At 53.8% G+C, this 13,931-nt stretch overlaps 1 protein-coding gene across 1 annotated transcript in view; it reads left to right on the plus strand.

Moving 5' to 3' along the window:
• The window catches only part of LOC132381664 (zinc finger protein 585A-like), a 52,001-nt gene continuing 38,070 nt past the window's right edge, over positions 1-13,931 (plus strand). Inside the window, exon 1 of the mRNA XM_059951268.1 lies at positions 1-755. Coding sequence (XP_059807251.1) covers positions 10-755 — 746 coding nt within the window. The 5' untranslated portion in view covers positions 1-9. The remainder of the gene's footprint in view (positions 756-13,931) is intronic.

Here is a 13,931-nt window from a genome sequence, read left to right on the forward strand (position 1 = left end):
CCAAGTAAGATGATGCCCCAGCGAGGCCATGCCGGGGGGAAGCTGTTTGCCTGCTCAGAATGCGGGAAGGGATTCGCACGGTCGTCCCACCTGCTGACGCACCAGACAGTGCACACTGGGGAGAGGCTGTTCGCCTGCCCTGACTGTGGGAAGAAGTTCACCCGGTCATCGAGCTTGATGCGGCACCAGCAGTTCCACACCGGGGAGAGGCTGTTCACCTGCACTGAGTGCGGGAGGGGCTTCACGCAGTCTTCCCACCTGGTGAGACACCAGCGGGTTCACACCGGTGAAAGGCCGTTCGCCTGCACTGAGTGTGGTGAGAGATTTACCCAATCGTCCAGCCTGATGACGCACCAGCGTGTCCACACTGGGGAGCGGCCGTTCAGCTGCCCTGAGTGCGGGAAGAGATTCGCTCGGTCGTCCAGCCTGCTGATCCACCAGCAAATCCACACCGGGGAGAGGCCGTTCACCTGCTCCGAGTGCGGGAAGGGGTACAGCCGCTCCTCGGAGCTGCTGATCCACCAGCAAGTCCACACCGGGGAGAAGCCGTTCCCCTGCTCCATTTGCGGGAAGCGATTCGCCCGCTCGTCTAACCTGCTGATACACCAGCGCATTCACACCGGCGAGAGGCCGTTCACCTGCGCCGAGTGCGGACGGGGGTTTGTTCAGTCGTCCCAGCTCCTGAAGCATCGGCGCATTCACACCGGGGCGAAGCCGTTTGCCTGCTCCTTGTGCGGGAAGGCGTTCGCCCGCTCGTCCCAGCTGCTGACGCACCGGCTGATTCACACCGCGGAGGGCTCGTTCGCCTGCTCGGTGTGGGACGATGTTAACTTAGTTCTGCCGCCAAGCGAAGAGCCGTCAAACTCACACTGAGGAGACCGATCAGGCGTGCTGCGTACATTCATCATTGAACCATTACTGCTGCTTAGTCCATGCAGAGGACGGCTCTTACTGCTGCTGCTCAGGGCTTTCAGGATTGAAGCCTGATCGCTGGCCACAGCTCGGGTCTGTTTCTTCTCAAGTCAGTAACTACTATAACCAGGCTGCAGTTCAGCATTCTGTGTCTGTAACAAATAAACCTGTTTTGTTTAAAACCCTGTGTCTTGGGTCTTTTACAAATCGAGAGGCCCCTCAGTCTAGTTGCTCCACACCAGCCTCTTCCCAACTCCTCTGCTTCCTGAGCCTGTCACCTCGACTGTGGCGTCGGCTGCCGAGAGCAGCTTTCCTGCATTAAGAGTCAGGTTTAATGTCACTGGCATACTTTGCAAAATTTGTTGTTTTGCAGCAGCAGTGTGTTACAACACATAATACAAACTATAAATTACAGTAAGTGTATAATGTATAATAAAAATTAGTAATGCAGAAGGAGAGGAAAAGAACAGTGTTCATGTCCATTCAGAAATCTGAGGACAGAGGGGAAGAAGTTGTTCCAGAAATGCTGAGTGTGTGTCCTCAGGCTCCTGAACCTCCTCCTTGATGGGCCAGCCTTTCAAATTGTCCCCAGGCGTAGCCTGTCGAAGATCCTTCCTCTCCCAGGGATGAGGCGTTTGCTGTTTCTGTAGCTCTGGGTTTTTACCGGATGGCATTGCCAACCCCATGCCCATCTTTGCGGCCGGCCTTGGCACCATCCTTGGTGGAGTTCTCCAGCTTACTGAGACGTCCTCCTGTTTTTCTCTCCTCTCCATTGAGCTTCCCCTTCCAGGCACTTGTGCAGGAGCGGCAGCTGGCACCCCATCCGCTCCAACTCTGCCGTTGTACCACATCGACCACAGGTCTGATTGTAACTTTCTGGTGACTCTCCGCCACTGCCCCCTCGCTTATCAAGAATCTACCACTGCCTTAAAAAAATACTGCTCTGCTTCCAGTGTCCTTTTGGAAAGAGACTTTGAATGACACCCACATCTAATACCCTGGATAGTTCTGAGCAGCAGGACTAACAGGATCTTAAAGTTATTGACCCTCTCCATTTCTGATCCTCCTATGGTTACTGGCAAATGGACCTTTAGTTTCCCTCTCCTGAAGTCTTCAATCAGATCCTCGGGTCTTGTTGACATTGAGTGAGAGGTGGTTGTTATTACACCATTCAGCCAAGTTTTCAGTCTCCCTCTGGTATGCTGATTCATCACCACCTTTGAAACAGCTCATGACAGTGGTGTCTTCAGCAAACCTGTACATGGGGTTGGAGCTGTGCTTAACCATTGGTGTAAAGTGAGTAGAGCAGGGGGCTAAACACACATCCCTGTGGTGTTCCTGTGCCGATGGATGGGGTTTGTGGAGGAGATGTTTTTGCCAATCCGAACTGACTGGGGTCTACAAGTGACGAAAATGCATTTCAGGATGTATAATATACACATTTCTCTGGCATTAAATTTAACCTTTGAAATCCAGGATCCATTTACACAAGGGGGATCTTGGAGTTTACTGATTAGTTTTGAGGGAATAATGGTGTTAAATGCCAAGCTGGAATCAATTCTGTGTTGAGGTGAGTGAAGCTGGTTCAGGAGCCTGATGGTTATAGGGGATTAACTCTTCCTGAACCAGGTGGTGTGGGGCCCAAGGCTTCTGTACCTCCTTCCCACTGGCAACAGTGAGAAGAGAGCCTGGCTGGATGGATTCCTTGATGGATACCGATTTCAAGATTCAAAATTGTTTAATGTCATTCCTCGTACACAAAGGTAAGGAGAATGAAATAATTGTTACTCCTGATGCAACACCAAGAACACAAAAACTTTCTGAAAAGCATTAATCTTTTTGATATTTGAGGTTTTTTTTGGGAGGGGAAATTGTGTGGGTATACTTACTGTCTCTCCACTCCACACTCCAACTCAATTTGTGGCGGTAATGCACTTTATTAGTGTAAAAAAACCAGCATGGTTTCATGAAGGGAAGATCCTGCCTCACCAACCTATTGGAATTTTTTGAGATAATCTCAAAGAAGATTGACAAGGGAGAGGCTGTGGATGTTGTGTATTTGGAATTTCCAAAGGCCTTTGATAAGGTGCCACATAAGAGGCTGCTTAATAAGATGAGGGCCCATGGAATTACAGGAAGGATATTGGAATGGGTGGAGCATTGGCTGATGGGCAGAAAGCAAAGAGTGGGAACGAAGGGATCCTATTCTGGTTGGTCACCGGTTACTAGTGGTGTTCCGCAGGTGTCGGTTGTTGGGGCCTCTTCTTTTTACACTATATATCGACGATTTAGATTATGGAGTAAATGGTTTTGTGGCTAAGTTTGCGGATGACACCAAGATAGGTGGAGGAGCAGGAAGTGTTGAAGAAACGGAAAGGTTGCAGAGAGACGTGGTCAGAGGGCAAAGAAATGGCAGATGAGATACAATGTTGAGAAATGTGCGGTTGTACATTTTGGAAGCAGAAACAATCGGGCAGATTATTTTTCAGATGGGGAGAAAATTCAAAAATCGGAAGTGCAAGGGGACTTGGGGGCCCTCGTGCAGGATAGCCTAAAGGTTAGCCACCAGGTTGGATCAGCAGTAAGGAAAGCGAATGCTGTGTTGGCATTCATTTCAAGAGGAATCGTGTATAAGAGTAAGGAGGTGTTGATGAGGCTCTATGGGGCACTGGTAAGACCCCATTTGGAATAAATACTGTGTGCAGTTTTGGGCCCCCAATCTTAGAAGGGATGTGCTGATGTTGGAGTGAGTTCAGAGAAGATTTACGAGGATGATTCCTGGAATGCAGGGGCTAACATATGAGGAGCGTTTGTCGGCTCTTGGACTGTATTCATTATAGAAGAATGAGAGGGGATCTCATAGAAACATTTCGAATGTTGAAAGGGTTGGACAGAGTAGATGTGGAAAGGCTGTTTCCCTTGGTGGGTGAGTCCAGGACAAGAGGTCACAATCTTAGAATTAGAGGGTAACCATTTAAAACAGAGATGAGAAGAAAGTTTTTTAGCCAGAGGGTTGTGGATTTATGGAATTCGTTGCCACATACAGCTGTGGAAGCCAAATCATTGAGGGTTTTTAAGGAGGAGATTGACTGGTATCTAATTAGTCAGGGTATCAAGGGATGTGGGAAAAAAGCTGGAAATTGGAACTAGATGGGAGAATAGTTTAGCTCATGGTGGAGTGATGGAGCAGACTTGATGGGCCAAATGGGCTACTTCTCTTTTGTGATCTTATGTTGGTCTGCAAGAAGAAGAAGAATGGTCGGGTCTTGGGTGCAGTCTCCTGGTAAGGGAGCATTGAAGTAATTTCCAGAGGCACCATGGTTGCAGCCCCTATCCAGCACGAAAGCATGGGGAATTTTCATTCCTTCCCTGCTGTCCTGACTCAGGTGACTGCACATGCGCGTTCTGCCAGGACCCAACTGGAATGTCTACTCAGGAACTGGGGATTATGGGTTTTCAAGATTTATTATCAAAGAATGTATAAATTACACAATCTTGAGATTTGCTTGTTCACAGGTAGCCACAAAGCAAGAAACCGGGGGGGGGGGGGGGAGTTTAATGGTAAAAAAGAATAAAAATAAAAGACCAACACCTGAAATGCAGGAGAAAAAATAAATAAATAACCATGCAAACAACAGCAGTCAGCACCAAAAGTTGAGTCAGATCTGATCTCAGGAGTAGGCCCAAAGCCTTACTACCAGTTCATCATATTAGCAGGCACAGAGCATGGCAGTCGGGGCAATCTTCGTAGCCTCAGTACCATGGAGATGACCATCATGGAGAATGAGTTAAATTGGCTCCCATCCCTGCCGGCACCCTGTCTTTTCAGTCTATCTCGGCTACTGTTTAAATTGACCAAACAATGGAACAGCAAAAGGCTTCAGCACCCTGGAGAGGGGAGTGAACATCATGGAGAGCAAGCAAACTCGGTTCTCACCTACCAGCTGGGTGGAGTTGAAATTGTCTGAAAAGCCAATTGTACCTTGAACCAGGACCTAGCTACTGTGAAGGGGTGCGGGCCTAGACCAAGCCACCCAGCCTTGGTCAAGGCCCAGGTTTCACCACCCAGCCCCAAACTGCTCTCAGATCAGCTTGGCGCCCAACCTCACTCGTGGGCCATTTGAAAGAGCTCTGTAACTTCTCTACCCAGACCCTGACTCTCCTTTCGGCAGGTCCAGAGTGATCCAACCTCACTCCCGGGCTAGCTGTTTGGGCATTGGAACTGCATCTACAACGATTCGGCACCACACCATCATGGCTCATACCTGGAACTAGCCTTGCCACTGTTTGCGGTGATAATTTAACACAATTTACCTCAGACAGGGTACATTTAGTGATGTTTTTATTTGAATGTTTTATTGACTACCAGGAAGGAACCATGTTTGGTTGCACCATCTTAACTGGTATGGCCACTGCCTTCAGTCCTTTGCCACTGGAGCTGCCCGTCCCTATAAACGTGTGTGGGTGGCTGAGGAGCCGGATATGTTTTCAGACCTGGCAAAATCCCTATGTTTTTAATAATGGCTGGAGCGAGGGCTAAAACCAGAAATGAGAAATTGAATGTATCGCCGGATTTGATCAGCCGTTTGGGGTTTGGGCCCGATATCTGAGAAAGGATGTGCTAGCATTGAACAGGATCCAAATGATGTTTAACATAATGATCCTGGGATTGAAAGGGTTAATGTAAGAGGAGTGTTTGATGGCTCTGGGCCTGGACTTGCTGCAATTTAGAATGAAGAGGATTTCATTCATCATTATGTGCCATGTCGTTTGATGTAGGCACTCATAAACTCATGACCTTGAGTGTTCTTGGCCAACCAATCCATTATTTATTCAATTAAACACTTTAAACTTCAGAGATTTTGTAGATTTTAAAATAATACAAATTATGTATAAAGTTAAAAATGGACAGTTACCACAAAGTATCCAAAGGTTGTTTAAAATGAGAGAGAGAGTCAACATGAGAGGAACATGTATATTTCAAAAACAAAGGATAAAAAAAAATGTATAAAATCATTGTATTTCAGTCCCCTTCACTATCGAGTCCTCTATCACGACCACTTCCTTCTTCTGTCTCTTTTCTTTCTGCACCATGGACCCATGCCCAGTGCCTGTAACCTGGCCGCCGTGGCGTTCTCCCGGGATATTCCCCCACATAAGTATGCAAAGCAGGATATTTATTTTTGAGGGGAATGGCCACAGGGGTGCTCTGCTCTAACTGCCTATTTCCATTTCTACTGACATTCACCCAGTTACTCGCCACCTGCAACTTTCAGGGTTACTACTTCCCTGTAACTTTGATCAATTATATCCTTGCTCTCCCATACAAGCTGAAGTTAATCTATTTCCTGCTCCAGATCCCTAACACGGTCTTCGAGGAGCTGCAGTCCGATGCGCTTCACGGAGATGTAGTCTCCCAGTTCTCCAACATCCGGCACGAAGAGCACACCACAATCATTTAAATAGAACAGTAAGAGAGGCCAACAAGGTAAAAAGGAAACCTTAACAAATGCTTTACACAGAGGCGACCCCTCTTCCGGACCGAAGCCTCTTTCGAGTGAAAGCCTGTTGCTTTTACTCTCACCACTGGCTGCTCTGCTTATCCCTCTGTACATTTAGTCAGTATGCACAGGTACAATACACTCAGCTGTACAGGTGCACGGCTGCACAGTAACAGATGTTCATAGCTTTTGTTGCCGTGCATCCGGAATTTTTTAAAAGTTTTACTAAAGTGCCCTGTAAAACTCTAGAAACGTTTGCAATATCCATGATCCTGCCAGCTATGCATTGTAGTCTGAACACTTCTCTCATCAATGTTTCTTCCCTAATTTGCCATTTTTCCATTGTCCTTTATCCCAGTATTCTACGTTGACAATATTGCAGACTTTGGAGACCCCGCCCTTCCATCTCACAGACTGGAGACCCCCCCTTCCGTCTTTCAGACTGGACACCCGCCTTTCCATCTATCAGACTATAGACACCCCCCCCCCCTTCCATCTATCAGACTGGAGACTCCCCCTTCCATCTATCAGACTGGAGACACCCCCCCTTCTGTCTATCAGACTGGAGACGCCCCCCCTTCCATCTATCAGACTGGATTCCCCCCCTTCCGTCTCTCAGACTGGACACCCGCCTTTCCATCTATCAGACAGGACACACCCCATTCCATCTATCAGACTGGAGACGCCCCCCCTTACATCTATCAGACGGGAGACGACCACCTTCCAACTATCAGACAGGAGACTCCCGCCCCCTTCCATCTATCGGACTGGAGTCCCCCCAATCCATCTCTCAAACTGGAGACCCCCCACTTCCATCTCTCAGACGGGAGACGCCCCCTTCCATCTATCAGACGGGAGACCACCCCATTCTATCTCTCAGACTGGAGACCCCCCCCCCCTTCCATCTCGCAGACTGGAGACCCCCCCATCTCACAGACTGGAGACCCCCCCTCCCATCTATCAGACTGGAGACACCCCATTCCATCCCTCAGACTGGAGACTCCCCCCCCCCTTCCATCTCTCAGACTGGAGACCCCCCCCTTCCATCTATCAGACTGGAGACCCCCCCCTTCCATCTATCAGACTGGAGACCCCCCCCTTCCATCTATCAGACTGGAGACCCCCCCCCCCCTTCTATCTCTCAGACTGGAGACCCCCCCTTCCATCTCGCAGACTGGAGACCCTCCATTCCATCTCTCAGACTGGAGACCCCCCCCCCTTCCATCTCAGACCGGAGACCCCCCCTTCCATCTATCAGACTGGAGACACCCCCCCTTCCATCTCTCATACTGGAGATCCCCCCTTCCATCTATCAGACTGGAGACCCCCCCCCCTTCCATCTATCAGACTGGAGACCCCCCCCCTTCCATGTATCAGACTGGAGACCCCCCCTTCCATCTATCAGACTGGAGACCCCCCCTTCCATCTATCAGACTGGAGACCCCCCCGCTTCCATCTATCAGGATGGAGACCCCTCCCTCCATCTATCAGACTGGAGACCCCCTTCCATCTCTCTGACCGGAGACCCCCCCTTCCATCCCTCAGACTGGAGACCCCCCCCCTTCCATCCCTCAGACTGGAGACTCCCCCCTTCCATCCCTCAGACTGGAGACCCCCCCCTTCCATCCCTCAGACTGGAGACCCCCCTTCCATCTCTCAGACTGGAGACTCCCCCCTTCCATCTCTCAGACAGGAGACCCCCCTTCCATCTCTCAGACTGGAGACTCCCCCCTTCCATCCCTCAGACTGGAGACCACCCCCTTTCATCTATCAGACTGGAGACCCTCCCCCTTCCATCCCTCAGACTGGAGACCCCCCTTCCATCTCTCAGACTGGAGACTCCCCCCTTCCATCCCTCAGACTGGAGACCCCCCCCCCTTTCATCTATCAGACTGGAGACCCTCCCCCTTCCATCCCTCAGACTGGAGACCCCCCCCTTTCATCTATCAGACTGGAGACCCCACCGCTTGCATCTCTCAGACAGGAGGTCCCCCCCTTCCATCCATCAGACTGGAGACCCCACCGCTTGCATCTCTCAGACAGGAGATCCCCCCCCCCTTCCATCTATCAGACTGGAAACCCCACCCCCACTACCATCTCTCAGTCCGGAGACCCCCCTTCCATCTATCCGACTGGAGACCCTCCCCTTCCATCTATCAGACTGGAGTCACCCCCTTCCATGTATCAGCCTGGAGACCCCCCCCCCTTCCATCTCTCAGACTGGAGACCCCCCCTTCCATCTCTCAGACTGGATTTTCCCCCCTTCCATCTATCAGACTGGAGACCCTCCCTCCATCTCTCAGAATGGAGACCCCCCCCCCTTCCATCTCTCAGACTGGAGACCCCCCCCCCTTCCATCTCTCAGACTGGAGACCCTCCCCCTTCCATCTATCAGACTGGAGACCCCCCCCCTTCCATCCCTCAGACTGGAGACCCCCCCTTCCATCTATCAGACTGGAGACCCTCCCCCTTCCATCTATCAGACTGGAGACCCCCCCCCTTCCATCCCTCAGACTGGAGACCCCCCCTTCCATCTATCAGACTGGAGACCCCCCCGCTTCCATCTATCAGGATGGAGACCCCTCCCTCCATCTATCAGACTGGAGACCCCCTTCCATCTCTCTGACCGGAGACCCCCCCTTCCATCCCTCAGACTGGAGACCCCCCCCCTTCCATCCCTCAGACTGGAGACTCCCCCCTTCCATCTATCAGACTGGAGACCCCCCCCCTTCCATCTATCAGACTGGAGACCCCCCCTTCCATCTATCAGACTGGAGACCCCCCCTTCCATCTATCAGACTGGAGACCCCCCCTTCCATCTATCAGACTGGAGACCCCCCCGCTTCCATCTATCAGGATGGAGACCCCTCCCTCCATCTATCAGACTGGAGACCCCCTTCCATCTCTCTGACCGGAGACCCCCCCTTCCATCCCTCAGACTGGAGACCCCCCCCCCTTCCATCCCTCAGACTGGAGACTCCCCCCTTCCATCCCTCAGACTGGAGACCCCCCCCCCCCTTCCATCCCTCAGACTGGAGACCCCCCTTCCATCTCTCAGACTGGAGACTCCCCCCTTCCATCTCTCAGACAGGAGACCCCCCTTCCATCTCTCAGACTGGAGACTCCCCCCTTCCATCCCTCAGACTGGAGACCCCCCCCTTCCATCTATCAGACTGGAGACCCCCCCGCTTCCATCTATCAGGATGGAGACCCCTCCCTCCATCTATCAGACTGGAGACCCCCTTCCATCTCTCTGACCGGAGACCCCCCCTTCCATCCCTCAGACTGGAGACCCCCCCCCCCTTCCATCCCTCAGACTGGAGACTCCCCCCTTCCATCTATCAGACTGGAGACCCCCCCCCCCTTCCATCTATCAGACTGGAGACCCCCCCTTCCATGTATCAGACTGGAGACCCCCCTTCCATCTATCAGACTGGAGACCCCCCCTTCCATCTATCAGACTGGAGACCCCCCCGCTTCCATCTATCAGGATGGAGACCCCTCCCTCCATCTATCAGACTGGAGACCCCCTTCCATCTCTCTGACCGGAGACCCCCCCTTCCATCCCTCAGACTGGAGACCCCCCCCTTCCATCCCTCAGACTGGAGACTCCCCCCTTCCATCCCTCAGACTGGAGACCCCCCCCCTTCCATCCCTCAGACTGGTGACCCCCCTTCCATCTCTCAGACTGGAGACTCCCATCTCTCAGACAGGAGACCCCCTTCCATCTCTCAGACTGGAGACCCCCCCCTTTCATCTATCAGACTGGAGACCCACCCCCTTCCATCCCTCAGACTGGAGACCCCCCTTCCATCTCTCAGACTGGAGACTCCCCCCTTCCATCCCTCAGACTGGAGACCCCCCCCCTTTCATCTATCAGACTGGAGACCCTCCCCCTTCCATCCCTCAGACTGGAGACCCCCCCCCTTTCATCTATCAGACTGGAGACCCCACCGCTTGCATCTCTCAGACAGGAGGTCCCCCCCTTCCATCCATCAGACTGGAGACCCCACCGCTTGCATCTCTCAGACAGGAGATCCCCCCCCTTCCATCTATCAGACTGGAAACCCCACCCCCACTACCATCTCTCAGTCCGGAGACCCCCCTTCCATCTATCCGACTGGAGACCCTCCCCTTCCATCTATCAGACTGGAGTCACCCCCTTCCATGTATCAGCCTGGAGACCCCCCCCCCCTTCCATCTCTCAGACTGGAGACCCCCCCTTCCATCTCTCAGACTGGATTTTCCCCCCTTCCATCTATCAGACTGGAGACCCTCCCTCCATCTCTCAGACTGGAGACCCCCCCCCCTTCCATCACTCAGACTGGAGACTCCCCCCTTCCATCTCTCAGACAGGAGACCCCCCTTCCATCTCTCAGACTGGAGACTCCCCCCTTCCATCCCTCAGACTGGAGACCCCCCCCTTTCATCTATCAGACTGGAGACCCTCCCCCTTCCATCTCTCAGACAGGAGACCCCCCTTCCATCTCTCAGACTGGAGACTCCCCCCTTCCATCCCTCAGACTGGAGACCCCCCCCTTTCATCTATCAGACTGGAGACCCCCCCCCTTCCATCCCTCAGACTGGAGACCCCCCTTCCATCCATCAGACTGGAGACCCCACCGCTTGCATCTCTCAGACAGGAGATCCCCCCCCTTCCATCTATCAGACTGGAAACCCCACCCCCACTACCATCTCTCAGTCCGGAGACCCCCCTTCCATCTCTCGGACCGGACACCCCCCCTTTCATCTCTCAGACCGGACACCCCCCCCCCCTTCCATCTATCAGACTGGAAACCCCACCCCCACTACCATCTCTTAGTCCGGAGAACCCCCTTCCATCTATCAGACTGGAGTCACCCCCTTCCATGTATCAGCCTGGAGACCCCCCCCCTCCATCTCTCAGACTGGAGACCCCCCCTTCCATCTCTCAGACTGGATTTTCCCCCCTTCCATCTCTCAGACTGGAGACCCCCACCCCATCCATCCCTCAGACTGGAGACCCCCCCCTTCCATCTATCAGACTGGAGACCCCCCTTCCATCTCTCAGACTGGAGACCCCCCCCCCTTCCATCCCTCAGACTGGAGACCCCCCTTCCATCTATCAGACTGGAGATCCCCCCCCCTTTCATCTATCAGACTGGAGACCCCACCGCTTGCATCTCTCAGACAGGAGGTCCCCCCCCTTCCATCTATCAGACTGGAGACCCCCCCCCCCTTTCATCTATCAGACTGGAGACCCCACTGCTTGCATCTCTCAGACAGGAGGTCCCCCCCCTTCCATCTCTCAGACCGGAGACCACCCCCTTCCATCTCTCAGACCGGAGACCACCCCCTTCCATCTATCAGACTGGAGACCCCCCCCATCCATCCCTCAGACTGGAGACCACCCCCTTCCATCTATCAGACTGGAGACCCCCCTTCCATCTCTCAGACTGGAGACCCCCCCCTTCCATCCCTCAGACTGGAGACCCCCCTTCCATCTATCAGACTGGAGACCCCACCGCTTGCATCTCTCAGACAGGAGATTCCCCCCCCCCTTCCATCTATCAGACTGGAAACCCCACCCCCACTACCATCTCTCAGTCCGGAGACCCCCCTTCCATCTCTCAGACCGGAGATCCCCCCTTCCATCTCTCAGATTGGAGATCCCCCCTTCCATCTCTCAGACTGGAGACCCCCCCCTTCCATCTCTCAGACTGGAGACCCCCCCCCTTCCATCTTTCAGACCGGAGACCCCCCCCCTTCCATCTCTCAGACTGGAGACCCCCCTTCCATCTCTCAGACTGGAGATCCCCCTTTCCATCTCTCAGACTGGAGACCCCCCCCCTTCCATCTCACAGACTGGAAGCCCCCCCCCCTCCATCTCTCAGACTGGAGACCCCCCCCCTTCCATCTCTCAGACTGGAGACTCCCCCCTTCCATCTCTCAGACAGGAGACCCCCCTTCCATCTCTCAGACTGGAGACTCCCCCCTTCCATCCCTCAGACTGGAGACCCCCCCCTTTCATCTATCAGACTGGAGACCCTCCCCCTTCCATCTCTCAGACAGGAGACCCCCCTTCCATCTCTCAGACTGGAGACTCCCCCCTTCCATCCCTCAGACTGGAGACCCCCCCCTTTCATCTATCAGACTGGAGACCCCCCCCCTTCCATCCCTCAGACTGGAGACCCCCCTTCCATCCATCAGACTGGAGACCCCACCGCTTGCATCTCTCAGACAGGAGATCCCCCCCCTTCCATCTATCAGACTGGAAACCCCACCCCCACTACCATCTCTCAGTCCGGAGACCCCCCTTCCATCTCTCGGACCGGACACCCCCCCTTTCATCTCTCAGACCGGACACCCCCCCCCCCTTCCATCTATCAGACTGGAAACCCCACCCCCACTACCATCTCTTAGTCCGGAGAACCCCCTTCCATCTATCAGACTGGAGTCACCCCCTTCCATGTATCAGCCTGGAGACCCCCCCCCTCCATCTCTCAGACTGGAGACCCCCCCTTCCATCTCTCAGACTGGATTTTCCCCCCTTCCATCTCTCAGACTGGAGACCCCCCCCCCATCCATCCCTCAGACTGGAGACCCCCCCCTTCCATCTATCAGACTGGAGACCCCCCTTCCATCTCTCAGACTGGAGACCCCCCCCCTTCCATCCCTCAGACTGGAGACCCCCCTTCCATCTATCAGACTGGAGATCCCCCCCCCCTTTCATCTATCAGACTGGAGACCCCACCGCTTGCATCTCTCAGACAGGAGGTCCCCCCCCTTCCATCTATCAGACTGGAGACCCCCCCCCCCTTTCATCTATCAGACTGGAGACCCCACTGCTTGCATCTCTCAGACAGGAGGTCCCCCCCCTTCCATCTCTCAGACCGGAGACCACCCCCTTCCATCTCTCAGACCGGAGACCACCCCCTTCCATCTATCAGACTGGAGACCCCCCCCATCCATCCCTCAGACTGGAGACCACCCCCTTCCATCTATCAGACTGGAGACCCCCCTTCCATCTCTCAGACTGGAGACCCCCCCCTTCCATCCCTCAGACTGGAGACCCCCCTTCCATCTATCAGACTGGAGACCCCACCGCTTGCATCTCTCAGACAGGAGATTCCCCCCCCCCTTCCATCTATCAGACTGGAAACCCCACCCCCACTACCATCTCTCAGTCCGGAGACCCCCCTTCCATCTCTCAGACCGGAGATCCCCCCTTCCATCTCTCAGATTGGAGATCCCCCCTTCCATCTCTCAGACTGGAGACCCCCCCCCCTTCCATCTCTCAGACTGGAGACCCCCCCCCTTCCATCTTTCAGACCGGAGACCCCCCCCCTTCCATCTCTCAGACTGGAGACCCCCCTTCCATCTCTCAGACTGGAGATCCCCCTTTCCATCTCTCAGACTGGAGACCCCCCCCCTTCCATCTCACAGACTGGAAGCCCCCCCCCTCCATCTCTCAGACTGGAGACCCCCCCTTCCATCTCTCAGACTGGAGATCCCCCCTTCCATCTCTCAGACTGGAGA

The sequence above is a fragment of the Hypanus sabinus genome, chromosome 26, assembly GCF_030144855.1.
Source record: "Hypanus sabinus isolate sHypSab1 chromosome 26, sHypSab1.hap1, whole genome shotgun sequence".
Classification (NCBI taxonomy): domain Eukaryota; kingdom Metazoa; phylum Chordata; class Chondrichthyes; order Myliobatiformes; family Dasyatidae; genus Hypanus; species Hypanus sabinus.